The following is a 26805-nucleotide window of genomic DNA, read 5'->3' on the forward strand; positions in this document are numbered from 1 at the left end:
ATAGGCATTCTGGTTTGTGGGTGGTGTGAGGCAGTAGAGGACAGGAGGAGGCAGTAGATACGGTACCTCTGAATTGTTTTACTGCCGTTGTTAGTGTGTGTCGTCAGATGTTATGGGCACGGTGTGGTCTGTAAGGTCGTGGAGGTCTGGTGGTCTTAAGCGCCAGTTGGGATGTTGAGATGATGTTACGTAGACCAGACACACACACACCAAATACAATATCTGTTCTCACCCACCTTACAAAATAAAAGAACAGACAAAGATTTCATTTCAGTAACCACAAGTCCTGCTTCATACTAGTAGCCCTGCTTTGCTTTAACGGCTCCGCATGACGCACTTCATTGACTGTTTTTGTTATTAGTGTATAATGAATGCTAATAAAAGTAAGCCTATATATGTTTAAATTGCATTGCTGTTACATATTATGAGGATACTGTCGTCGAAGTTTTCGTATTCCCCTTAATTTTGGCGATTTCATTCTATCTTCAAACGTTCTTATCAAAGTTAGGAATCACCTTTAATAACGAAAAGGTTAATGAAAGCTGTATCTAGCTCCAGCTCGCATGGTCTCTCCGGATCTGGATAAACTAATCAGGCGTTAGCAATAATAAAATACGGGAAGTTATCTACGTGAGTTGGTGCGTCTTATTGTTGGACACCTCAAGCTGCAGCACAGTTTCAGTTACTAAAATCATCATTGTGAAGTGCGATAATGGATGCCCAAGTAGAGGCTGACGTCTGCAAAAACTCGACCTGTCAAATAACGTACAAAAGAGTGAGCTCTGGGTCCTAAAGGTAGAGTTCCATACGGCTTCATGCATCTCACGCCATGAATCATGGTTTACATCTGTAACCTGAGGTAAGAATAATTTATTTTTTCTTTGTGTTCTAGGAACAATGTCTAGGATTATTTTCGTTATTCCTTCATTATGGTGACATCTTTACAGTTTATCAGTTCTGCGAAGCAGTAGGGTAGAGTGGGGTAAAAGGCCCATGTGAGGTAAAAGGCCCCCCCCTTGTTCCTCCTCTATTATCTACTTATTCATCCTAGTCAGCTGATCAAGGGATCAACACCATCTGGTGGCATTTCCCTACACTAACAAATCAGTAGCAGATGACCGGGGAAGGAAGCAGCACGTGTTTTTCTCCTTTGACCACATTTCATGTAAGTATAGGGATATGTTTGTGATATCTTGTGCATATGCTTTGCATGCAATATTAACATTGTGGGTATAGATAGAGAGGTTAGGAACGTAAGATTGCTTTGCAGTGCAATTCACAATTGAATATAGTGCTGTTTAGTTGTGGTGTTTCGTTTACACCAATATGGCGTTTGGGGTAAAAGGCTTACTGTGTTGTGGGTCAAGAAGCCCACTAGGGGGCTTTTTATCCCACGTGGGGGCTTTTTAACCCTCATTAGTATTGGGTGTTTATAATTACTTGCTTTATTGGTTTTACTATACTATGTTCCGTATTACAGATTATTGTATGATAACTTATATGCTTGTTGTCTATTTTCTTCAGCTTAATGAAATAAACTATATATATATATATATATATATATTTTTTTTTTTTTTTTTTTTTTGGGTGCTTCAGGTAAGAGATGCCACGTGTATACCAAAGGAAAAACCGTGCTTCGTATGGGACCAGAGTTCTACAGGATGCATTGCAAGCAATTCGGGATGGAACACCACTAAAAACTGTTTCCAAAAATTATGGCATCCCTTGCAAAACTCTTAGACGACATCGGGATGGGACAGTCAAGAATCCTGGGGCAGCACTGCTAGGTCGTTTCAGACCAGACTTTGATGAAAATCTTGAGTCTATGTTAGTTTCTCATATACTTGCAATGGAAAAGGCTCTGTTTGGCCTCACACCTATTGATGTACGGCGGCTTGCTTTTGATTTTGATGAAAAAATGAAGATCGACCATCGATTTTGTAAGACTTCAAAGATGGCAGGAAAAGATTGGCTAGCAGGATTTCTCCAAAGAAATCCAACACTATCAATCAGGAAACCAGAGGCTACTAGTATGGCACGAGCGGTAGGATTTAATCGTCCTCAGGTTCACCAATTCTTCAAAGTTTATCGTGATGAATTATCGAAGGGTAACTACAGTCCAAGACAGGTGTGGAATATGGATGAGACAGGTATAAAGAATGTGCAGAATCCATGTAACATTGTGGCAACAAAAGGAGCAAAATCAATTGGACGTATAACTAGTGCTGAACGTGGACAGACAACATCCGTTCTTTGTGCAGTTAATGCAGCTGGAGCATATATTCCCCAATGTTTGTATTTGCCCGTAAAAGGATGACACCACTTTTAATGACTGGTTGCCCACCTGGATCTATTTCAAGATGCACTGCTAATGGATGGTCTGATGATGATTGTTTCTTACAATGGCTGCAACATTTTGTTACCCATGCAAAACCAACTCAAGATGACAGGCACATTATAATTCTAGATGGGCACCACAGTCACAAAACTCTAGCTGCCATTGACTTTGCAAGAGAAAATGGCATAGGTTTGATAACTCTAGCGCCTAACTGTACTCACAAGATGCAGCCTCTTGATGTATCATATTTCAAGTCATTAAAGGCTGCCTACAACAGAGCAGCAGACAACTGGATGCTTGCAAATGCTGGCAAGCGCATTTCCCAATTTAATGTGGCAGAAATATTTGGCACTGCATACATGAAGACAGCCACTATTGACAAGGCCATTAATGGTTTTAGAGCAACAGGCATCTGGCCATTTAATGATGATGTGTTTACAGATGAGGACTTCGTAGCAGCACAGTTAACAGAAGAACCACCACCCACTGCTGCTAGCAAAGACAAGAATAACAACAATGATCCTCCAAATGAGAATCAAGATGTGGAAGACATTCCTACTAGCAGTAACATTGGTGATGTATCACTTAATGATCCCTGCGATTCCAACACACAAGAGCCTCAAGCTGGAACGTCCAAAGACGGTGAAGCCAGGAGGTTACTTACAAGTCTTTGTAGCCCCCCCAAACCAAGTGAGAAGCGAGCTAGGAAAAGGAAAACACAGAATTCTGAGGTCATAACATCATCACCTTACAAAAAACAACTGCTTGATAAGAATGCAACTTCTAAAACCTCAGCTAAAGGAAAAGCACCAAAGAAAAGGAAGAAAATTCCAAGCCCAGTTTCTTCTGATGATGAAGAATGGCCTTGCTTAGTATGTGGAGCACCTTATGGTAGCAGCAGACCCTCTGAAAAGTGGGTGCGGTGTAATTCACGCAAGAAGTGGTCACATGAAGACTGCACACCTGGCTTTGATTGGTATGTTGGTCACAACTGTGAATCTGACGAAGATTGATAATGTTAAGTTATTATGCTGATTATGTAAAGTCCTAGCAGAGATTTAGAAATACAATTTTCCTTAATTACATGGTTTTTATAAAACGGAAACTACAATTCAGTTTGCTCATTTATTTGGTATCAGTAAGTAATTGAAAAATATTTTAAGAGAAGGCCATTTATTTGTTATTAAGTAGGCTCAGTATTTGAAAAATATTTGTAGAGAGTAAGGATCAGTTCGGATGCAACAAAGAATGTTTCTCCAAGGCTCATACAAAATCATTTTTTTTCACATAGAGAAGGTTTTTGCCTTCATACTGTTTAGAAGAAACTAAGAGCTTTAATTTTATTTCAAAATGAATGATTTTCTAATTGTTTGGGCACTAAATATTATCTTCTACGTCTCACAACAAAATAGATATAGAAAATCAGTATATAAAGTATTGTTTTATTGATACCTAATATAATTCCTAGTATAGGGTAAAAAGCCCACCCCCTGGGCCTTTTACCCCTGGCCTGGGGTAAAAGGCCCTTTTCTTTTTTCCATTGTAATACACAATTTCACCCCTAAAAAATAGTAATAGATGAATAAAAATCTCAGCAATGGTAGTCCATTAACTAAGGTTTCTAGAAAAACCGGTGTCAGATGAATAGCTCAAATAGCTTAAATGCAGCAGGCCTTTTGCCTTAAGGGGGGCTTTATACCCCACCCTACCCTATATAATTTACGGGAACTCACTGTATACGGTTCACGAGATTCATCTGTGTGTGTGTGTGTGTGTGTGTGTGTGTGTGTGTGTGTGTGTGTGTGTGTGTGTGTGTCTATGTTATTCTGGGCAGAAACCAATCAGTCCATTCCCCCAGGCCCAACAGTCCTCCTACTCACACACCTACAAACGTCATCCCTTCGGGGTTAATTTCCGCTGGTCCGTGCTGGGGTAGACTGATTCTGTATTGGTATGATGGCATTAACGTGGATGGGAAAAAAGTCGATGACGATGATGATGATGATGATGATGATTAATGTTGGGATGTTGTTATTGGTGATGATGATGGTGATGTCGGTAGGCACTGGATGTTTCTGTGCGTTAAGTGGGTTGCTCTGCAGCTAGATGTATGGAGTTAATGCAGCAGAGCCTGCTGATAAAAAGGGACTATTGGCCATGAGTAAAGGCCTATTATATAGTTATTCTCGATTGTTAGCTCATGTGGTTAAATACTTTTACGGAAAAGGCCAGAATGAAACCATGGAAATATGTAAAAGTAGTTTTTCCCAAAAAAGGTCTGTCAAAAGAATACTAAAAATGAAGATCATTCCAATTCGAGATTCATGGAGAAATTGTGCTTAAATTACTGGAAATAACAGGCACAGGGGAAAAACAGTCAGAAAAATCTCTCTCCAGACTTAACAAGTTTTATAGCTGTTACATGCAAACATAAATACCATTGAACTCTTGCATTAGAGAGATGGACAGAGTCATCCTGTAACCCTTCTTCTTTGGTCCATTATATATGCCTGGAATCTGAGTGGTCCAGACAACTACTCCGGTAAGGAAATGGGCCATTTTATTAGCACTGGGTGAGGTTCCAACCCATCATCATCATCATCGTCATCGTCATCGTCAGCAGCAACAGCAGCAGCAGCAGCAATGATTTTTTTTTCTACTTAAGGCTAGAGTGAGACAGGAACCATATATTAGGAAAGAGATAGCATGACAGTGGGAGAACTACGGCATCAACACCATGCCAAGAGAAATGGGCCACACAGTCATCTGGACCTTACTGAAACACCATGAATCCTGGCTCCGGGTCCAACGGTCCAACCACCCCCATTTGTGTTGTTTTTATCAAGGAAGGATGAGAAATGAGAAAACACCCGAACCTATATACCCATATTAGGCCGCTGTGGGGACGAAGTCACCATTAGGCAGCGAGAATGGCCGAGTGACGCGTAAATCAGTCGTGCAGAGACGACTACAGGAAATGAAGTACAGATCTCTCTTCGTGTCATCCCATCCCACATTGCCTCACATCACCCCCACTTCGCCTAACGTCACATCACATCACCTCTCCTCATCCCATCTCACCTTCATTTTATCCCATTTAACCTCATCTTACCCCATCACACCTCAGCTCACCTCACCTCGCGACCTCACCTCCCTGCCTCACCTCACTTTCCTTCACCCCACCTCCCCTCACTTTCCTTCACACCACCTCCCCTCAGCCTCCTAATTCCCTGGCCACTGACTTACACCCTCGTCTCGTAGCCTTTTTCTCCTGTTTTCTCGCTAGTTCTCGGGTCTTGGTGAGTTACGGGTATATGAGTTTGTACTGGTGCTGTGAGGATGGTGACTGTAGTAGACTGTGGTGGTGGCTGTGGTAATTGTGTTGGTAGAGGCGGCGGTTATGTTTGTAGTGACTGTGATGGTGATAGGGGCCGTATTGATTGTGATGGTTATAGTAGTGATAATGGTTGTGGTGTCTGTGTTGATGATAATGGATGTAGTGACTGTGGTTGCAGTGGTGGTGGTGATTGTGATTATAACAGTGCTAACAGCAATTGTAGGGATAGTGAGAGAGGTGACTGGATGAGGTTTTGTTCATACGAAGCACATGAAAATGACATGCCACTTCTTTTTAACTTGATGGTTGACGGATTAATTCTAATGGGTGTATGTGAAGATATCTAAGGAGAAAAAATGCTGAGACAAGAAGGAGAACTCAAAGAGTGCAATATCCGCGAACCCATCATTTGGTCTGAGGACGACATTGACCTTCGACGGATTGTTCTTAGCATCGAATCCCTTCATCTTTGCCATACAGTACTCTGAATCCTCCCACAAAGTTTGATCTAAATCGGACTGAAACTGTTCAAGTTGACCTTGCCATATTACCTTGTCCTTCGACCTTTAGCTTTGACGTTGACATTTACTAATTTTCTAAATCAAATTCTTTTATGCTACCATACCCTAAACCCTTTCACCAAACTTGACCTTTGACCTGTTGTTCTATAGAACTGTAAATCAACTCGTTGGCTGACCCTCAGCCCTTCTATTAAGTCTGGCCCAAAGGAGCTCGCAAGTGCAATGGAAATTATGTTAAAACACAAACACAGATCAAAATCTGACTTTGGTCTCTGACCTTGACTTCTGACCGTTCTTAAAATGGATCCAAATCGTTCATGCCTTACCTTCTACCCTTCCACCAAGTTTGGTCTAAATCAGATAAAAACTGTTTAAGTTGACCTTGCTAGATGAAATTTTGACCTCGCTCTGTGACCTTGAGCTTCGACCTAATGTTCTCAAAAATAAGAGGGCAGCACCTTGGCTATCCATTTATCACTCCACCAATTTTATTTAAAACAGGACTTAAATTGTACGGTAGCTATAAGTTATTTAGTATACACACACACACACACACACACACACACACACACACACACACACACACACACACACATTGAGTAAAACATAATACCATCTTTCGTTCCGTAAGCGAAGGTATAAAAATGTGCAGCAGATGCTTATGCGTTTCAGATGAAGCCAGGATATGTGGTCTGAGTGGTGTGTGGATGAACGAGGTCTGTTTCATGCTGTCAATAGTTCTCTTACATTTGTAGTTTCTCTTTCTGTGTCCCTGAATTTTACGTAATCCCATCTTGAAGTGGGAATGATGATGATGATGATGTTGATGATGATAGCAGCTGAGGTGAAGGTGGTTGTGATGGTGGTGGTGGTGATTGTGGACCTGGTGATAGAAATTGTAGAGATAGTAACTGTCGTGGTACTAACAGCGATTAAGGTAGAAGTGACCGTGAAATGACTGTGGCTGTGTAATAGTATCTTTTGTGACAGCGATAGTGGCCGAGGTATAAATGTAAAGAAGACAGTAGCGCCGGTGATAGCTCTGGCGGTGATGGTGGTGTCAGTGCCTGTATCGCTGTTGATGAAAACTTTTGTGGTAGAGCTGTGGCGGGGATACTGTGGTGGTGGTAGTTGTGGTAGTGATAGCATTGGTTGTGGCGGCCGTGTTTTTTACTTGTACTAGTTGCTGATAGCTGTGGCGGTGATAGCTTTGGTGGTGCGGGCCGTGTTTTTACCTGTATTTGTTGGCAGCTCTTCTATTGTTTTAGAGGGCCGTGTCGCTGGCGGTGTGGGGGGTGGTCACATTGTTGCTTTGCCTTTTGTTTTTATATTTGTTGTGGTGCTGTAACAGGAGAGAGAGAGAGAGAGAGAGAGAGAGAGAGAGAGAGAGAGAGAGAGAGAGAGAGAGGAAATGATGGTTGTGCTTCCACTGTCAAATATTGTTCGTGATAATATCTAGTGGTGATGGTGATGGTTGTTCCTGTTGTTACTGGGTCGTATTCTCGATGGCTTATGCGATTTCGTAACACCACGTCCTTGGATATTTATTTTCTTTTATGGCCCCTTGATACTGTATGCTAGTGGTTTAAACTACATAGACAGTGAAGTGATACAGATAATATACAACTGTAAGGTGTAATATGAAAAATAAATCGCCTACGAGGAAGTGCTGAGGAAATCGATGGTTATGTTTATTGTGTGTGTGTGTGTGTGTGTGTGTGTGTGTGTGTGTGTGTGTGTGTGTGTGTGTGACCGATACAGTTACTAATATTTTTTCTGGTTTCTTATCTTTCCAGTTCTTACTGTTGATTTGATGGATATGTTGAATTTGCCTAATTACTGTTCACTACTGTTGCTGTCAATATTCTTTCTGTCGTTGCTAGTGTTATCATTATTCCCGCCGTTATTGTTTTCACTGCTATCGTCGTTGTTAAAGTTGCGATAGCGTTGGTGTAGGTGATGTTAAAATTATTGTGATCGTGGGCTGAATAATGATGTTAGTACTGCTTTGTTGGACAGGCTGTGGGTAATTTGTGGCCCATTTTGCTGTGTTGTTGTTGTCGGTGGTGGTAATAGTGGTGGTAGTATGATGGAAATGGTGTGCGGGTGATGGTGATAGTAGTAGTAGTAGTGGTGTGATGGCGGTGGGGTTGACAGAATAAGTATGTGATGGTGGTGATAGCGGTCATGGGGGTAGTGGTAGCAGGGGAGGTGATAGTGGTAGTAGTTTGATGGTGGCGGTGGTGACAGTGAACGAGGTAGTATGTTGGTGGCGGTTGTAGTGGTGGTGGTAATAGTGGTGATAGTGTGATAGTGGTTGTGCTGATACTGGTGATGTAGTGGTTGTAGTGTGATAGTGGTGGTGGTAGCGGTGGTGTGAAGGGCAAGAGTGTGATGGTGATGGGGTGGTGGCCGTGGTAGTTACTTGGTGATAGAGGTAGGAGTGTGACGGTGAGGGAGCAGTGGTGGTGGTAGTCGTGGTGTTAATAGTAGTAGAAGTAGTAGCTGAAGTGGCGATTGCGGTAGAGAAGACAGTAGTGGTGATGGATATATATATATATATATGGAGGGATGGGGTGGAGAGGTATATGAGAGAGAGGGTTGTGAGTTGGGAGCGGGGCAGTGAAATGGCGGGGGACATGGCGACGTGGAGGCGATTTGTTTGTGGCCACCCCGAACGGGATTGAGGCGTCTGGCATTAGATAGATAGATAGATATATATAAAGTGATAGTTGTTACACTTAATTATAGTGCTAATACTTGAGAAGAATTCTTGTGATAAAAAATGCTAGGGTGACACAGGTGATAGTGGCAGTCAGTGTAGTAGTGATAACGCTGGCAGGAAAGTACGGTGTGTGGTAGTGAATGACAGGGCGGAACTGATGCAGGTGGTTATGATGTGCCGGGATTTGTTTCTGAGTGAGTGCGTAGCGGCAAAGTGACACAAACACACACACACACACACACACACATATACACCTGCTCTCTCTCTCTCTTTTCTCTCTCTCTCTCTCTCTCTCTCTCTCTCTCAGTAATATACTGTTGGATGCTTTCTCACTTTTTCGCGGTCTCTCTTCAGATTTTTTTTTTTTTCTTTCTTTAAACTCTCTTTCTCAGTATGCACTGTTGCTATCTTTTTTTTCACTCCTTTCCTCTCTGTCTCTGTCTGTCTGTGTGTCTCTGTCTGTCTGTCTGTCTGTCTCTGTCTGTCTGTCTGTCTGTCTGTCTGTGTCTCTGTCTGTCTGTCTGTCTGTCTGTCTGTCTCTCTCTCTCTCTCTCTCTCTCTCTCTCTCTCTCTCTCTCTCTCACACACACACACACACACACACACACACACACACACACACACACACACACACACACACACACACACACACACTTTCAACCTCCTCCCAAAACCGCCTCCTGTTCTTATTGGTCCATCTCTGCAAATGGATCCTTCAGATTGGGTCTCGCAACTCCCCACCAACTTCATTACCGACAGGGTTCAAACGCTATTGGCTCCTGCTTCCCCAAGGCTGCTTATTGCCACACTTCCTTGTTGCAGTATCCGCGCGTCGTTATTCATGTGTTATTCGTGCCCTCTTCGCTGCCTGTGCTCTGTGCCCTCGTGTAAGTTTTGTCTCTACATTTGTGCTGTTTTTTGTCCTTCCGCTGGTCTCATTTTTCTGTCACCGTGTGTGTGTGTGTGTGTGTGTGTGTGTGTGTGTGTGTGTGTGTGTGTGTGTGTGTGTGTGCGTGTGCGCGCGCGCGCGCTTTATATTACGTTTATGTTTCTCGAGTTACGTTTGTTGTAGGCCCACCATATGGTGCGGCTGTTTGTGCAGTTTTTGTCCTTTGGTGTTGTGGTTATGCTATGTTAGTGTATGTATGTGCTATGTTTGTGCTTTACTTATGCTATGATTGAGCTGTGTTTGTTATGTTTGTGCTGTGCTTGAGCTGTTTGTGATATGTTTGTGATGTTTATGCTGTTTTTGTGTTACTTTCTTTCATCTATATCAGATATGCTACTTCTGTTTATGTACTCTTTGGCTATGTGTGTGTTACGTTTGATTGTGTCTTTGTGCTAAAATTTTGCTAGGCATCTAATGTGTTTTTGAAACAGTACTTTGGGATTTTTTTTTCCTACGATTGTGCTGCCTATGATGCGCATGTGCAACATTTGTGATTTGTTGCTACAATGTTGCTACGTTTGTTCTGTGTTCATGTTATATTCGCGCAACACTTGTTCTCGTGCAGTTTGTACTGTTTCTGTTCTTGTGCGTTACTAACTATGCTTGGTGTTGCGCCTGCGTCCTTGGCTTCTCGCACATATGCAAGTACAAAGTGGACCTCGATAGGCTATTTACACACACACACACACACACACACACATACGCAATCGTTTGCCTCCTCCTCCTCCTCCTCCACATCGTCATCATCATCATCATAAATCTGTTACCCAATGAAAATAATGGTAAACAAAACATAGAATGCCCCTAGACGAAGACAAAACGCCTCTTAGGGCCAGACTGGAACTCAGCAAGTGACCTTAACCTGTGATCCACGATTTTTATACCTGAATCTGACCTAATGAAAGTCATCAGTGATCAGTTACAAAAAGAAATGTTTTCAGGTGGAAGCTTTGAAATGTTTAAGCTAACAGACGGATATAGAAACAGAAAGTCACTGTTTCTGGTGTTGTAGTTTCTCTAAGCTTAATAAAAATGACGAGACGTATTGCAGAAAAAACACCTAACAGTTCCCATCCCAGAGGTTAAACGTCATATGCTGTTTCGATTTTATCCTGTATTGATTTTGGCTTTGTTCATTTTTTTTTTTAAGGGGAAAAAGAATGGCTCTAAAATTTTGGTGTTTTCATTCTAGCACAAAAGAAAAGAAAATCCATGGCAGCAAAACCTTAAAATTTCCACGAACGTTAATTCAGACACAAAACCAATACCACAGGAAGGTAGCCGCAGTAAACGCACACACAAAGCCCCGGAAACCCACGGAGAGAACAGAAAATAACAGACCTGCATGACAAGACTACACACACACACACACACACACACACACACACACACACACACACACACACACACACACACACACACACACATCGATCAAAACAAATCGTCGTGAAATCAGTGCAAGATGTTATAAGAAGGCTGATTTATGGGAAAAGCCTGAAAGAGAAAGAAAAAAAAGGAGGGGAGGGGGGATGGAGGGGGTACCATCCTCCCAACACAATCGCTCACCCTGCCCACCACCACCACGTCAACAGCAGCATGTGTTTATGATATTTACGAATTCGTTGTGGATGTCTGCAGGGCCTGTGTGAAGAAAATGGGACAGAGCTGGCTTAATGTCATTGTGTGCAATTTTCGTATGTATGATGCGTTTTTGTCAGGCGAGATTTATCCTTTTCTTTTGGTTTTAACACCTTGCCCTGATGTACCCGTTTTTCTTTTTTATTTTATTTTTTTATTTTTTATGAAGTTAATATGCATACCCTATGGCATTCAGCTTATCTTTATAATATTTTTCATTAATTTTTTAACACTTTTTGACAACCGCTTCAGTATTGTGACTTTATTTTGAATAAAGCAAATAAAAGAATGCATTCAGCTAGAGGGGTGCCTCTCTTGGTGAAAGCGATAGTTTCGCATATGTAAAAGCCTGGTACTGAATTAGGATTTATATATATATATATATATATATATATATATATATATATATATATATATATATATATATATATATATTCTGGGCGGTCATAAGGTATGTATATGTGCAGTTCAAGAAGATTTTAAAAACATAATTTGGGTCAAAGTATGACCAAAATGTAATCCATTATCATCAGCGCACATGGAAATGCAATCTTGAATCCCCTGTCTGGTGACGACCGTTTGTTGTATTCTAGGTACCTCCCGAACAACAGTATTGAAAGGTTTAAACGACACTTTTAGAGCTGGAAGTGTTACATTGAGTCGAAATTGCTCTTACCACTACCAGGGGGTGCCTTACGCTGAATAAAATCGTCAGGTAGCATGATACATAGAATACAGAAGGGCGTCACTATATTGCACATGTTACAACCAATTACGGTACCTCCACCAAGGACGATATGTTTTTGCCGGTGTTTGTTTGTTTGTTTATATGTCTGTGTTTTTTTATGTGTATTTTTTATGTCTGTCTCTCTGTGTTTGTATTTTTTCCACACCCTACCTTCGTTGTCCTACCATCCCATGTATCTTCACTACTACTACTCTCTCTCTCTCTCTCTCTCTCTCTCTCTCTCTGACCCCACCCTATCCAGCATCCCGACACCCTGATTGATCTCGTCCAACGCTTCAGCGAGCACGGGAGAGAGAGAGAGAGAGAGAGAGAGAGAGAGAGGGAGGAAATGGGTAGGGAGAAAAAAACGCGGAGAAAACTTAACGGACATAAAGAGCGAGTATGAGAACACGGGACGGGATGAGTGTGTGAGTGAGTGAGTGAGTGAGTGAGTGTGAGTGAGGCAGGAAAGGATGACTGGTGATTTAACTGCGAGAAAGAGTATGAGAAGAAGGATGATTGCTAAAGAAAAGAGGAGGAGGAGCAGGAGGAGGAGGAGGAGCAACAACAATAACTGCTACTTCAATAACAACTAATACAAGAACAACAACCTCAACAACAACAACAACTACACCAACTATAACAACAACTACAGCAACAGCACTACAACTTCAACAACTACAACAAAAACTACAACTACAACTGCAACAGCAGCTACAACTACAAAAAACAACAACAACTACACAGTAGCAACTACAACAACAACTACAACAACAACATCTACATCAACAACAACAACTACAACAACATAATGGAGAGAGAGAGAGAGAGAGAGAGAGAGAGAGAGAGAGATTGGCATGAGAGCGAGGGAGATTGAAAGAGGCCAAGATGGAGGAAGGAGGGAATCAGGGTGGAAAGATTGAGAAAGCGAGTGTCAGGATGGATGGATGGACGGATAGCGCCGGGGAAGGTGGAGGGGTGAGAGTATGTGGGTGAGTGAGGTGAGGGAGCGAGTGAGTGAGTATGAGTGGAAGAGTTTGGGATTGGGGCTGGAGAGAGAGAGAGAGAGAGAGAGAGAGAGAGAGAGAGAGAGAGAGAGAGAGAAGGGGAGTGTGACAGGGTGACGGGGAGAGATGTGAGAGGGAGAGGAGTATGAAAGGGAAGGGAGAGTGGAGAATTAAAGGAGACAGTCGGGGTGGAGTCTGAGGCAGAGGATGTGGAAGAGAAAGAGACCTGATGGAGGGAAACAGTAAAAGCAAAACGGAGATTAAAAGGGAGAGGGAAGAAGATGAGGGTGAGTAAAGTGAAGAAGGGAGAGGGTAAGGGTAACTGGTCAATTCTCCCTTTGTTCAAGTTACCGTCAAACGATTATATTCCTCTGTGTTAAAACGTAAAGTACCTAGAAGTGTTAATATCTAATACTGTTACCATCACCCCCTCTCAGTGTCCGCAGATCATTAGTATTATATTTCAGCCAACATAACAAGTTTTCATTCTGCTAGGAAATAAGGTATAGGAGATTGAGAGATTGAAGTACAATAAAAGTTAAACTACACCTACGTTATTGTTTTACTTCGATGTATAACTTTATCCTTTCAGTACGATTGTCACAGAATTTTGTTAACTTAGGAATTGTCTCTCGTGTTGATGGGGTTACTCTCCAATAACTTCTTCAGCACAGTGGTGTATTTTATATTTAATGCTAGCTTCCATCTACAAAATTCATCCACCTTTATATAATCCCCTAACACTGACGGTATATATATTAGCACCTGTAATCTGATGATATTTTCATTATTTTTTTAGTTAGCGTCACACCAATATTTTTTCAGCTAAAGAGACTCCCTTCAGACTGAGGAGGTTAATGAAGGCAATATCGCACCACTCCAAATTAGAGAGCTACCCCTAAGCTGCATAGAACTATCAAGTAGAAACCAGAACACAATGCGAACTTCGTCACAAAGTTCAGTGGGTTAACAGGATGAATTACTGTACAGGCAACAAAAGCTAAAGAACTAAGTGGCAGCACAAAGGGTACCTCCCCACCCTCCCAACCCCACAATAGTTAGCAGTTAAAACATTTATGTATTGTAAAAATAAATATCTGAAGTAAGTTGTACAAAAACGATGGGCAGTAGTGCAAAATAAACGGAACTAGTATACATACGAACAGAACCTACTAGCATTCAGGATTTTTTTCCCCCTATATTAGCTCACTCTTGCTTGCGACGGCAGTAGTATTTTAATCTATCTTCCACTATGTGATTAAATTAAGCTGAGAGAGTCACAGGAGCCAGAGTGTAAGTGCTGTCCCATTTATAAGGAGGGTCACCCACCTTAGTTTGGGCAGTGTTGATGGTACTGCTATCAATCAGTTTGCGGAAGCTCTCGTCACCTGTCAGCCACAATATTGGTGGAGAGAGAGAGAGAGAGTTAAAAATGAAGACACAGAGTTGGTGCTTTAATGTTTTCTGCTCCAGTTTGAAATATGTCCCCCACCTCTCTCTCTCTCTCTCTCTCTCTCTCTCTCTCTTACCTATTACTCACCCTCACCTGTCATGCTTCCATGTTTTCTCTGTCCCTCTCTCTCTCCCTCTCCCCCTCCTTCGCTCCCTCCCTCTCATCACTCTTGCTTCCTCATTCCCCCTTTTTTTTCTGACACATTTTTTTTTTTCATCTACCTCTCGTCGTAACACTTCCCTTTAGTCTCTCTCTCTCTCTCTCTCTCTCTCACACACACACACACACACACACACACACACACACACACATTCCTTCTTCTTTCCTTCATTTTTTCTTTATGCTTATATTCTCCCTCCCTCCAGCTTTCTCCCATTCCCACTTTTTCTCCTCTCCCTCTCCTCTCTCCCCTTGTTGAATATTGCTCCATGCTTTTTCTCCCTCTCCCCATTCTTTCATGTATTTCTTTTCCTTTCTTTTTGACACATATTTTTTCTCCTTTACTGTTTTTTCCTTGCTTTTTCTGTCATGTACTTTCTTCCTTTTCTTTACTGTCTTCATGCTCCAGTGGCTCAGTAAAATTGCCTGACGTTAGCATGAATAGAAAACTAGAGTTGTCTCGAACATGAAAGAGTTTAAGGATAACTGAACAAACACTCTGGCAGTTATGGCTTAATCTTGGCCGAATAAAATCGATTCACGTTAACCTGAATATTGTTTACAGTAAATCTAGAGTTATCCTGAAATGGGAGGACCAGCCTTTCTTTTCCTTAATGCCCCTTCTTCCCATCCTTCATATTTTGTTTTAATTTTTATGATTTTATTTACTGTTGTCTTAGTATTTTGCTGTCTCATATGTTCATATATGTTCACACTTCCTCTTGATTTTCTTTTACCTGTTCTAGTTTCTGATTTTCACCTGTATTTTAGATCTTCTTAATCTTCCTCTTGGCTTTATTCCATTCTTTAATTTTTGTCTTGTTTACTTTTGCTGTTAAACGTCTTTACTGTTTCTCCTTCACGTTTTAAATCATCGTTTTTTTCCTTTTATTTGTATAATTTTATAATCATTCAGGCGTTGGGGAGAGATGCCTTTATGTGGCAGCGCCGAGGTAACTAGTCGGCTTCACTGCCTTGTTTATTAACGTCCCTTAATTAACCGCTTTCTTATCCCCCCAAAAAGGAGGATGGAGAACTACAGGAGAAAAACTTAAGCCAGCAGTTCACTGGGTTCACATCAACAACAACATACTCATAATCTTCCGCTTTATCAGTACTAATCTTTTGTGTTTGAAGTTGCTTTTCGTTGCCTTTTATTCACTGTACTCCTTTCAACTTCTCATGTACTTTGCCTATGGAATTCTCATATGTTTATCCTTTCATTTCTTTTGCACCTTCTTTTTTTTTCTTAATCCTCAAATACTCGGTGTACCTCTTCTTACCCCAGACTATTTTATTCATATGAGAGTGCAGGAGCGGGAGTGTTAATTTCTCTCTTTTTTTCGGGATTTACTCATTATTTTTTATTATTCTCTCCTTCATTTCTCTAATTGCACTTCTTGTGTCTTCCTCCGCCTTCTTTTATTTCCCTTACGTCTCTCTCATACCGTCTTCTTCCTTGCTTCTAGTGCTTTGTCATCGTTTCCCCCCTCTCCTTCTGCAGCCATTATTCTTTATCACAGTTACCTCTCATTCTCTCCGTTAGTCTTATTTTCATATATATTGCCTTCCTTTAATCTCTCTCTCTCTCTCTCTCTCTCTCTCTCTCTCTCCATTATCCTCCCCCTCTTCATCACCGTGGCCGTCATTCCATCATTCCATCACGGCCACAACTTTCCACCTCCAGCTCATTTCCTTTTCTCATCTTCCCTCTCCTCCTCCTCCTCCACCCCCTCGCTTTCTTATCTCGCTTATTCCCTCTCTCGCTTATCTCCCACCCTCCTTCCCCCCTCCCTTCCCCTCCTTCTCTCCTTCGTCTCCTTCTCTCCTTCGTCCATCCTCTTCCTCCACCTCCTTAAAATTTTTTGGTGATCCTTAGTTCCTTGTTTTGCGTTATGATTCTCTCTCTCTCTCTCTCTCTCTCTCTCTCTCTCTCTCTCTCTCTCTCTCTCTCTCCTGTTCTTGCGTCCAACCTCCATCCATCCTTCCAATCCTTCACTTGTCTCTCTCCATCTTCTAAACTTCTTCCTTCCTTTCCTCTTTCCTTCTCTCCCTCCCTTTCTCTCTCTTTCCCTTCTTTACCTATCACTCTTACTGTTTCACATCTCGTTTATCGTCTTTCATCTCCCTCTATTCCTCCCCCCATTCTTTCACACAACATGCTTTCTATCCCCATTCCCTCTCTTCCTTTTTTCCTTCCCACATACACTTTCCCATTTCCTCTCTACGTAAGCAACCATACTTGCTATTCCTCCCGTCCTTCACTCATTACCTCCTTTTCATCATTTCCATTCCACCTTTGTTTATCTTTCTTTCTTACTAACTCTTCCATTTTCTCCTCCTCTCCTCTCTTTGAACTCCTCCTCCTTCAATTTTGTTTCTTCTTCCCAAATTCTTTCCTTCATTTTGATTCTGGTTACTCCTCCTTTGTTTACCTCTCTCTTTTCTCCATTCTTTCTTCCTTCACCCATTCTTTAAGGGATCTTCCTCCTTATCCCTCTCTTCTTCCTTCCTGTTTCCTCCACCTGCCATCCTCCTTTCTTGCTCTTCCTCCTCCTGTCATCCCCCCTGCTGTCTCTTCCTCCCTGCTTCCTTTCCTACATTTTTCCTTTCTTCTCTCCTCAATCACGGATCTTCTTCCCTCCCTCCTCCTTCTCTCCTTTCATCACCAATCTTTCTTGCTAACTCCTCTCACTTTTTCTCTCACCTCATCCCTCTCCTTCCCCCACCAATCTATCACTGGCTCCACTTTCTTTCCAATTTCTCTCTCTCTCTCTCTCTCTCTCTCTCTGCTTCCTCATTTTTTTCTTTCCTAAATTTCTTCTTCGTCACTGGTTTCCTCTCTCACCATCCCTCTCCCTTTCTTTACGCCTCATACCCATCCTCCATTTTCTTTTCTCCCTTTCCTATCCTTCCTTCCTTCCATTTTCTTTTCCTTTCCTTTCTTCTCCTTCCTTTCCTCTCTTTCCTCCTTCCTTTTTCTTCCGTATCCCTTCCCTTCCCTACCCTTATCGTTTTCCTTCCTTCCGTCCCTCCTTCGTCCAGTCATTACTGCTCTCTTTCTTTTTCTTTTCTTCAATTTCTCACTTCGCTTCCCACCCCTCCCCTCCCCTCCTCTCCCCTCCTACCCACCTTTTTGTAAGCCTCACCCCTCTCTCTCTCTCTCTCTCTCTCTCTTTCTCCCATATATTCATCACTACCCCACCTTTCCTTATCCTTCAGCATGTAGAATTAGATATTGTAGTCATTGTCAATCCTGTAACAAGCAGCCTCGAAAGGACCATAAGGTTGTTGCTGTTTGCTTTCCTTTGTATTGCATTGTATACCAGCCATCCCTCTCATCACAACCTCCCGTCTGCTTTCTCTTCCCTCCTGCCTTCCTCCTCTCCTTCTCTCCCTCTCTCTTTCCCGTTTTTTAATCCTCACCCCATCACCGACTTCTCATCACTACCCTTTTCCTCTTTTCTCCCCCCCCCCTCCCCTTTCCTCAGACCGGCCCTCCCTCTCATCTCAACCTCCCGTCTGCTTTCCCTTCCCTCCCGTCTTCCTGCTCTCCATCTCTCCCTCTCTCCTTCCCGTCTTTTAATCTTCACTCCATCACCGACTTTCACCACTACTCCTCCTGACACCCCTTCCTTCCCCGTCAATCCTTAGTCATATCTTCCATTTTCCCTCCTTCAGTCCTTCTTTCCCTCCCATCCTCCTCCGTTCCATCAGTGCCTTACCTCCAACCTGTTCTCTCTTACTCCACCTCTCATTCCTTTCCCTTCCTCCCTCAGTTCTTTCCTGCCTTCCTCCTGAGCCTCCCTTCTACTCTCTCATTGTCCCTCCCTAAGCGTTTCATTCCCTTCCACTTCCCTATTCCTCCCCCATCCAGCCCCTCAGTCCAACACCAACTGCCTCCTCTCTCTTCCTCAATGTCCTTCTCCTCTTCCACTTCCCTGCCCATCATTCCTTCTCTCCCACACTCCCCACATCCCTTCCTCACCCAATACCTTAATCCATCACTCCCTCCTCTTCCCCGCCTGACCCTCCCCCTGTCGGTCCGAAACGCATCAGAGAACCGATATTTCTCGATCTGCGACAACAAAAACTTATCGGGAGCGAATGCACGGAAAATTAGCCCCGGTCCATCCCACCCTTTGGACCGCTACGGAGGGTCTGCCATTTTACCATCACTTTGCATTCCAGTGATGAGAGGAATATAATCACGCTAGGATATTATTTTTTGTTATTATTACTGATATTATTAAATTAGCATCCCTTCTTGGTTATTAGAGGTGTGTTCTTGTTTTTCTTGTTTGGGTGTCTGGGTTACTGATGAATAAGTTGCTGTGATTTTATATTCCATTTTATACTATATTTTATCATTAGATGTAGTTTTTTACAAGTATCAGTAACAGCAATAAAGCTATTATTTTTCACTTCCTCGAATGATGAGAATGATAATGACGTTGTGTTTGTGGTGGTAGTGATGATGTTTTTTCATTAGTGAAGTTTCTGTGCAACCTGATTATTTATTATTATTATTATTGTTATTACTACTACTACTACTACTACTGCTACTACTACTACTACGAGTACTCCACCTCCTCTTCCCCCTACTACTACTTCTATTATTATTATTACGTGTCCGCTGAGGTCGAGTAGATTACACCCCAGACCTTTAATGGAGTGGTGTATAGAGTGCTGTCTAACGCAAGGTCCACTGGTTGATGCTAGGAAGACGGGGTGGTAGCAGAGTGATACGCTCTGTAATAAAGTCATTTTAATAAGATCAACGCAACTGCCATTCACGAGGAGAGTGTATCATGTGCGATATAATTAAAACACTGCAAGATGGGCCGTGTATCAAACCTGTCATTATTTAACCATACGGACCCTCTTCACTAAGTGGGATGAAGGGGAAAGTTAGTGCTGAATTAATTTTAACACACACACACACACATACACACACACACACACACACACACACACACACACACACACACACACACACACACACACACACTTAAGACGACGTAAATTCCCCCACTCATGTCTGATGTAGGCCAAAATATAATACTTCTCTTTATGGGGAAGTGTCCAAAGAGCCTAAAAAAAAAAAGCAGAATCTTTGTCTAAAAATAAAAGAGGTTGATAAAAATAATAAATAATAAATAAATCAATGAAAACCTAAACATAAAAAAGCAGAAATACAGAATGATAGGTTTATAACAATTCACTTTTAGTATAACACAAGAAAAACAAGCCAAGAAACCAGCATAAAAACATCATTGATATATATTGAAATGAGGGGGATAATTTGGCTTTTAAAATGCAAAATAAAATGGGGCCATAAAAACACGGAAAGCTATCAGAAATTCTACAAACCCTACCATAAACTCTCTCTCTCTCTCTCTCTCTCTCTCTCTCTCTCTCTCTCTCTCTCTCCACAACAGGCGAAGGGTGAGGAATTGAAGAGCAATGGGAGGGAAGAGAGAACGCAAGGAGGCAGGAAGAGACGAAAGAAGAATAAAGGAAGAAGGGGGAGGAAGACGAGGGGGATGGGTGAACAGGTGAGGAGACGAGGGAGAGGGTCGGAAAAAATGAAACACAGAAGGAGGAAGAGGTGAGGGAAGGAGGTTGATAATGAGAGGTGAAGCAAGCCGAGAAGTAAAGAGAAAGGGGAAGGTAGGAAGGAAAGAAAGAAAGGCTGGAGGAGGAGGAGGAAATGGAAGACGAAGAGGAGGAGGAGGAGGAGGAAAGCGGGGACGTTAGTGGTTGAGAGAAGAGGAGGAGGAGGAGGAGAAGAAGGAAGAAGAGAGAGTAGCTGGATGAAGGAGGGGGATAGGTAGGGAAAAGAGGAAAAGGGGAAAGCAAGGCGAGTGAGGGTGAATGATGGTGATAAAGAGAGGAGATAGAGGAAGAAAAAGTGGGAGGAAGAAGGTGGGGAAAGATGGGGAGGGGTAAAAAGTAGGAGGAAGAAGATGGAGAAATGGGGAGGGGAAAAGGAAAAGGGGAGGGAGGGTGGATGGGGGAAAATGAAAGATGATAATGATGAAAAGGAAAAGGAGAAAGAAGAAGGGAAGAATAGGAGGAGGAGGAGAATAAATGAAGAAGAAACAAGGAAAGGGGGAGCAGCGTGCACAATAGAGGAAGAAGGAGAGGAGAAGGAGAAAAGTGTAGGAGGGAAGTTAGAAGAACGAGGAGGGGGGAGAGGGAGGAGGGAAGAAGGAAGAGGAAAGAAGAGAGGAAAAGGGAAGAAGGAAAAGGGGAAGGAGAGTGGGGGGGGGCAAGAAAAGCTTTTAAAATTCCGATAACACATCCACAAATTGACTTTCTCACTGCCCTCTCCAAAGACGAGAGAGAGAGGGCGTAGGAGGGTGCGTAGAGTGTGTGTGGGGAGGGGGAATTGGGAGTTTATACGGTATGTGGAAGGAAGCGTTTGAGATATTTTAAGTGTGTGTATAGGGCGGTGAGTATATGTGGGAGAGAGTAGGTTGGAGGGAGTGTGTGTGGTGGGGATATGTGTGTGTGTGTGTGTGTGTGTGTGTGTGAGAGAGAGAGAGAGAGAGAGAGAGAGAGAGAGAGAGAGTGAGGGGGGATGTGTGTGTGTGTGTGTGTGTGTGTGTGTGTGTGTGTGTGTGTGTGAGAGGAGAGAGAGAGAGAGAGAGAGAGAGTTGAGAATTTAGGGAGTAAGTATGTGTACCACAGTGTGTGTGACTATGTGTTGGGGAGTGTGGGAGGGCAGTGTAAATCGAAGTATTGTAAGAGGAGATTTAGAAGACTACACATACTTGTACGTTATAGTAGAGTGCATGGGAAGGATAATGTGTAGCAGAGTAGAGGGCAGGGTGGAAGACGTATGTGTATATGGAGGGGGGGAGGGATCAGTTAATACTGGAGAATGTTTTGGAGAGATCAGGAGGGTTTATAGAGCATGTGATAGGAGACTGCGGGTAGGAAAGTGCGTAGAGTGTTTGGGGTGTATGTTGAGGAATTCATAGTGTGTATGGAAAAGTGTGCTGAAGACTATGTAGAGAGTTTATGGTGTGTATTGGAGAGTACACAGTCTGAAGAATATATATATATATATATATATATATATATATATATATATATATATATATATATATATATATATACACTCACTCACACTATATACTCTCCTAAATGCTCCATTTACTTTTGCACACACGGTATTTTTAGGCTTACAGTATGTATCTGTCTATCTATCTACACACACACACACACACACACACACACACACACACTGTATTAAAGAGTTTATGTATAGATTTACATGCCTTCACGCGCTCTATTCCCATGCAAAAATTGTAGAAACGTGGACAGCTGTTTTTAGATTCGAGTTTGATTCCCGGCTGGAGCAGGGAACAATGTGAATAACTAATTTTCGTCAAGGTAAGTGCAATACATCTTTCACAAGGCCAGAAGACATGTCATAAGTAAATCCCCACTACTATCATTACATCTGTCTCGAGTAAGATTTCGAGACAGCCTTGGCATATTTCAGACTTGAGGGTTCGGTGTTAATGCCAATCTGGTGACTGACGTGTGTGTGTGTGTGTGTGTGTGTGTGTGTGTGTGTGTGTGTGTGTGTGTTAATATATGTACTGCATATAAATAATACAGAGAGAGAGAGAGAGAGAGAAATATTGGACTTAGCCTTACACAAAATATATATGCGCAAGACGTCCTGTGTATGTATGTTTTCAGACCTGCTGTGTATGCATGACTTAAACGCACACATATATACCAATCAGGTAATGGGAATATGTTAGCATGGTGCCTTTACTTTCATCTAGCTTGTGACCCTCTCTCTCTCTCTCTCTCTCTCTCTCTCCTGGGACTTTTACCGCAGTGTGTTTGATGCGGAGGTAAAATTACGCCCCAAGTTGAGAAGGTAATGTCGGATATTACAGAGTGTTAACCTTCAGCAGTTTTAGTATTCTCACAAGGCTATATTTAACTTCAGTACATTAACACTAGCATCATCATCAACATCATCATCATCATCATCATCATCATCATCATCATCATCATCATTATTATTACCATCATGAAGGCCACATTTTCCACAGCTCATGATGGGTGAGGTAAGGTGTAGAAAACAGAAAGAGGAATCATGTTAGTGGGAGAACTAGTCAATAGCTTGCTCAGTTAAGTGATTGAGCTAAAATAATAATAACCAAAGAAGCTTACACATTCAGTAAGCTCTCACTGGTGTACCTAATAAATGTTATATTGCACACATTATACCGAGGCATGTAACCTACACGAAATTATGATGATGAATGAAGCAAACTAAATCGCTGAGGAAGAAGTGATGCGAACACTCCCATGGCACTTAAGATACGACCTTTAGCAGTATTTAGAAACTGGATTTGAATCTAAAGATGCCTATCAATCATTTTAATAAATACCAGACTCATTGCCTGTGTCCGTGGCTGCTGGAAAACAAAGCGCCCTCGCTCGACGGAATCGTATTGTTAAATTGGGACTGTGTTTACTTCACCTCTGTTTCCAGCAATGTCGGCAACTTTTAGCCAAACTTTTGCCGACACTGATACAAACATTGTTGAATTCCCGCGCCCCACTTTGTTGCCAAAAATGCTGACGGGTTTTGAGGAAAGTGTGAACAACAATATTTCCAACTAACACCCTCGCATCCCGTTTCCCACACCTGAGCCTCACTCTAGGGGCCTTATTAATTATAATGAGAAAACAAAGGTGTGGTGAAGATTGCAATTGTTGATGAATGTCTGAGCGTGGTATGGTTATAGAATATATCGGATTGTTTTGTATCACTTTTATTAATGCAGGGAAGTTGGAACCAAGGGCCAGAAGCCCTCAAGATTGATCCCTCCAAGAAAAAACAAAAGCAAGATAAGAGAGAGCCAAATCCAAGACCCATTCATTTTATTGCTGACTAAACTCTGTGAATGTGGGATGCAGGCTTACCACTTATAATAAACAGGTGTTCCATTCCTGGCCGTCAAAGGTTAATGATATTGTTTCACCTTTGCCACTGTTTTAAAGTTAAGATTGTGAGATGACCCTTCCTTCCCTGCTTCACCTCACTCTAAACTTTAAATTCTGTTTTGTCATACCTCCCCAGTCTGTGTGTGTGTGTGTGTGTGTGTGTGTGTGTGTGTGTGTGTGTGTGTGTGTGTGTGTGTGTGTGTGTGTCCTTATTATACACCTGTAATACGAATATATTTTTAAATTTTATTCTAGGCTTGCACCAAGTTATTTTATTTAACTTAGGAAAGATTAGCACCTTACTGAAGGGTTTCATGAATGCTGTAATTTAACACCTACAGTCCGAAATGTCTCTCTGATATGAAGAAAATCGTCTGGAGGTAGGACATAGGGAGGAAAATACTTGTCATTCCAGTAAGTGTGTTTGCCTTCCTCTCTGACACCTACGTCATCACACATATCAGGCGTCTCTCTACCACTCTGTTCACATCTACCCACTCATCCTCCGTCTACAACAAGGCTCTTTTTCATCCAGGTCTCTTTGATGTATCTTTCCCTCGTTTGAACCTCTCCCTACAATACACTCCCTCTGTTACCCTACTCAGTCTTCTCTCTCCTCTAGGCTTCTGGCATTCACTTCCCTTCTCCAAATTTCTTCACTCACATATTCCTCTCTAAATTTTCGTTTGTATTACTCCTCCAATTTAGTTCTTATCACCTCTTTCTGTCTGACCCTCTTTTCTCCTCAACCGTTCTAAATCCACTCCCCGTCTTTGCTCAGTTTTTCTTTCAGCTATTCCTCTATTAATTCTCTTTTGCTTTTCATTACCCTACCATTCTGTCTCTTTCATTTACTCTACAGTATTTTGGGCATTTAACCCTTTCTCCTCCCCCCGCACCATCTCTTAAAATTCTCTCTCAAATAATCCAGTCAGTCCACTACTTTTCTCTGTCTGCTCTCCTGTCTCTACACGGACTGTCCCTGAACTGTAATTAGTGTGTACTTAACCTTGTATCTCCTTTCTCTATTCTGTTCTGTCCATTAACCCTCCTCAAATTTGAATGTCTGCCGTAATCAACCTAGTTCAGTCGGTAGGCATTAATCTACTCCATCCGCACCTTCATTATCCTCTTTCAATTCTCTCTGATCTTCCTTCACCAATAAATCTTCTTTCTTTGTATGTTCCCTCACCTAATCATTCTCTCTTTATATTCTCTCTGGTCCCAGTCCACTAATGGAACACTATTCCCTCTGGGGTTCCACCATCAAATCCTCCTCTTTTTCAGATCCCCTCTTCCGTCGGTATATCCCCTTCCTACAATATCTTATGCCGATCCTTCCCTCCCATCCAGCCACACCTTTCTGCCTTCTCCGCCATACGTGAGGGGGCGTTGGAATAGGCACACCTCGCTTCTCCCTGTCCTGCCATACGTCTTTCTTCTTCTCAGTCATCATTCAGTCTCATAACTCCCTCATTAAATTCTCTTGCATCTTACCCCGCCATTCGATCACTGTTCTCTCCCTTACTTCCCATCTAACCAACCCCTCTCTTTAAATCTCTCTTTTCTCACTCCAACAATCTCTCTTGTTGTCTTTTCTTCTCACCACCTAACCACTTCTCTTTCCGCTCTCCACTTCTGTCTTTCACTGCTCTTTTATTTTCTCTCCATCTTCCCACCTCTCTCCCCTCCACCGCTTCTGTCTGATCCATCCAATCTATCATTGCTCTCTTCTTTTCGGCCCATCTAACCTCTCTTTCCTCCACCACTTCTCTCTGATCCATCCAATCTATCACTGCTCTCCTCTTTTCTCCCTATCTAACTCCCCTCGCTTTCCCTCCTCCTGCAGACGTGAGGGGGCGGCGGCACGAGATCACCGCCCCACACGAGTACCCCAAACGGCAGCGGGGAGCGAGCCTGGCCGAGATCACCCCTGAGAGCCAGAACAACACAGAGGTGGTGGCGCAGTTGGGGGGCACCGCATCCATCAAGTGCTACACACACTTCTTCGGCGAGGAAATGGTGAGTCGTTTTTAGTAGTTTCTATAGTTCATCTGGAGGAACTAGATAACTCACAACATGAATACGATGTCGTGATAGAATATAATTTGATGACCCTTACTTACGATCTAGAAATGAGGGTCTTTGGTAACCAGTCAAACCAAGGGTCATATTCTCATGGACATGTACTCAAAAACCTTGCTTGACTCCCTTGTACCTTTTCCGTAGGTGCAGAATTCAGAGTATGGAATTTTGTTTTGTTTCTCATGGTCGGAACAGTTTTACTCCATTACAGCTAACGATAAATATTTTATTTACCTGAGAAGGAGTCACAAGATTTTCAGAGTTAATACTGTCACGATTGACTCTCTTATGGTAGGAGCAACTCTCATATTTTGTTACAGTTAACGCCACAATATTCCAGTTATCTGAGGGAAGGAAAGTGTACGCTGCCTTCATGGACTTGGAGAAAGCTTATGACAGAATAGATAGGAAAGGTATGTGGAAGGTATTAAGAATATATGGAGTGGAGGGGAAATTGTTGAGTGCTGTGAAGAGTATGTACGAGGGAGCTAGGGCTACGGTGCGAGTGGATGGTGAGCTGAGTGAGTTCTTTGATCTCAATGTGGGACTGAAACAGGGGTGTGTAATGTCTCCATGGCTGTTTAATATATATATGGATGGGGTCGTAAAGGAGGTACAAGGTAGGGCAGTGGATGTGGGGGTGGCCCTAATGAATGAGGGTGAGATTTGGAAGCTTCCGGTGTTGCTGTTTGCTGATGATACAGTATTGTTGAGTGAAGATGAATGGGAGTTGCAAGGTTTGGTGAATGAATTTGGGACAGTGTGTAGGAGGAGGAAGCTGAAAGTTAATGTAAACAAAAGTAAAGTTATGGTGTTTGAGAGGAATGAAGTCACAGAGTGTGCAGTGAGGTTGGATGGTGAGGATATGGAGAATGTGAGTG

The 26805-nt window shown here is 42.4% G+C and overlaps 1 protein-coding gene across 1 annotated transcript in view; it reads left to right on the forward strand.

Annotated features, from left to right (window-relative positions):
* LOC145414888 (zwei Ig domain protein zig-8-like) overlaps nt 1-26805 on the forward strand; it is a 548874-nt gene that overhangs the window by 167792 nt on the left and 354277 nt on the right. Inside the window, exon 2 of the mRNA XM_080284305.1 lies at nt 25689-25861. Coding sequence (XP_080140431.1) covers nt 25689-25861 — 173 coding nt within the window. The remainder of the gene's footprint in view (nt 1-25688; nt 25862-26805) is intronic.

This window comes from Coenobita brevimanus, chromosome 101 (genome assembly GCF_032717465.1).
Source record: "Coenobita brevimanus isolate Jiangsu-jjx chromosome 101, ASM3271746v2, whole genome shotgun sequence".
NCBI lineage: Eukaryota > Metazoa > Arthropoda > Malacostraca > Decapoda > Coenobitidae > Coenobita > Coenobita brevimanus.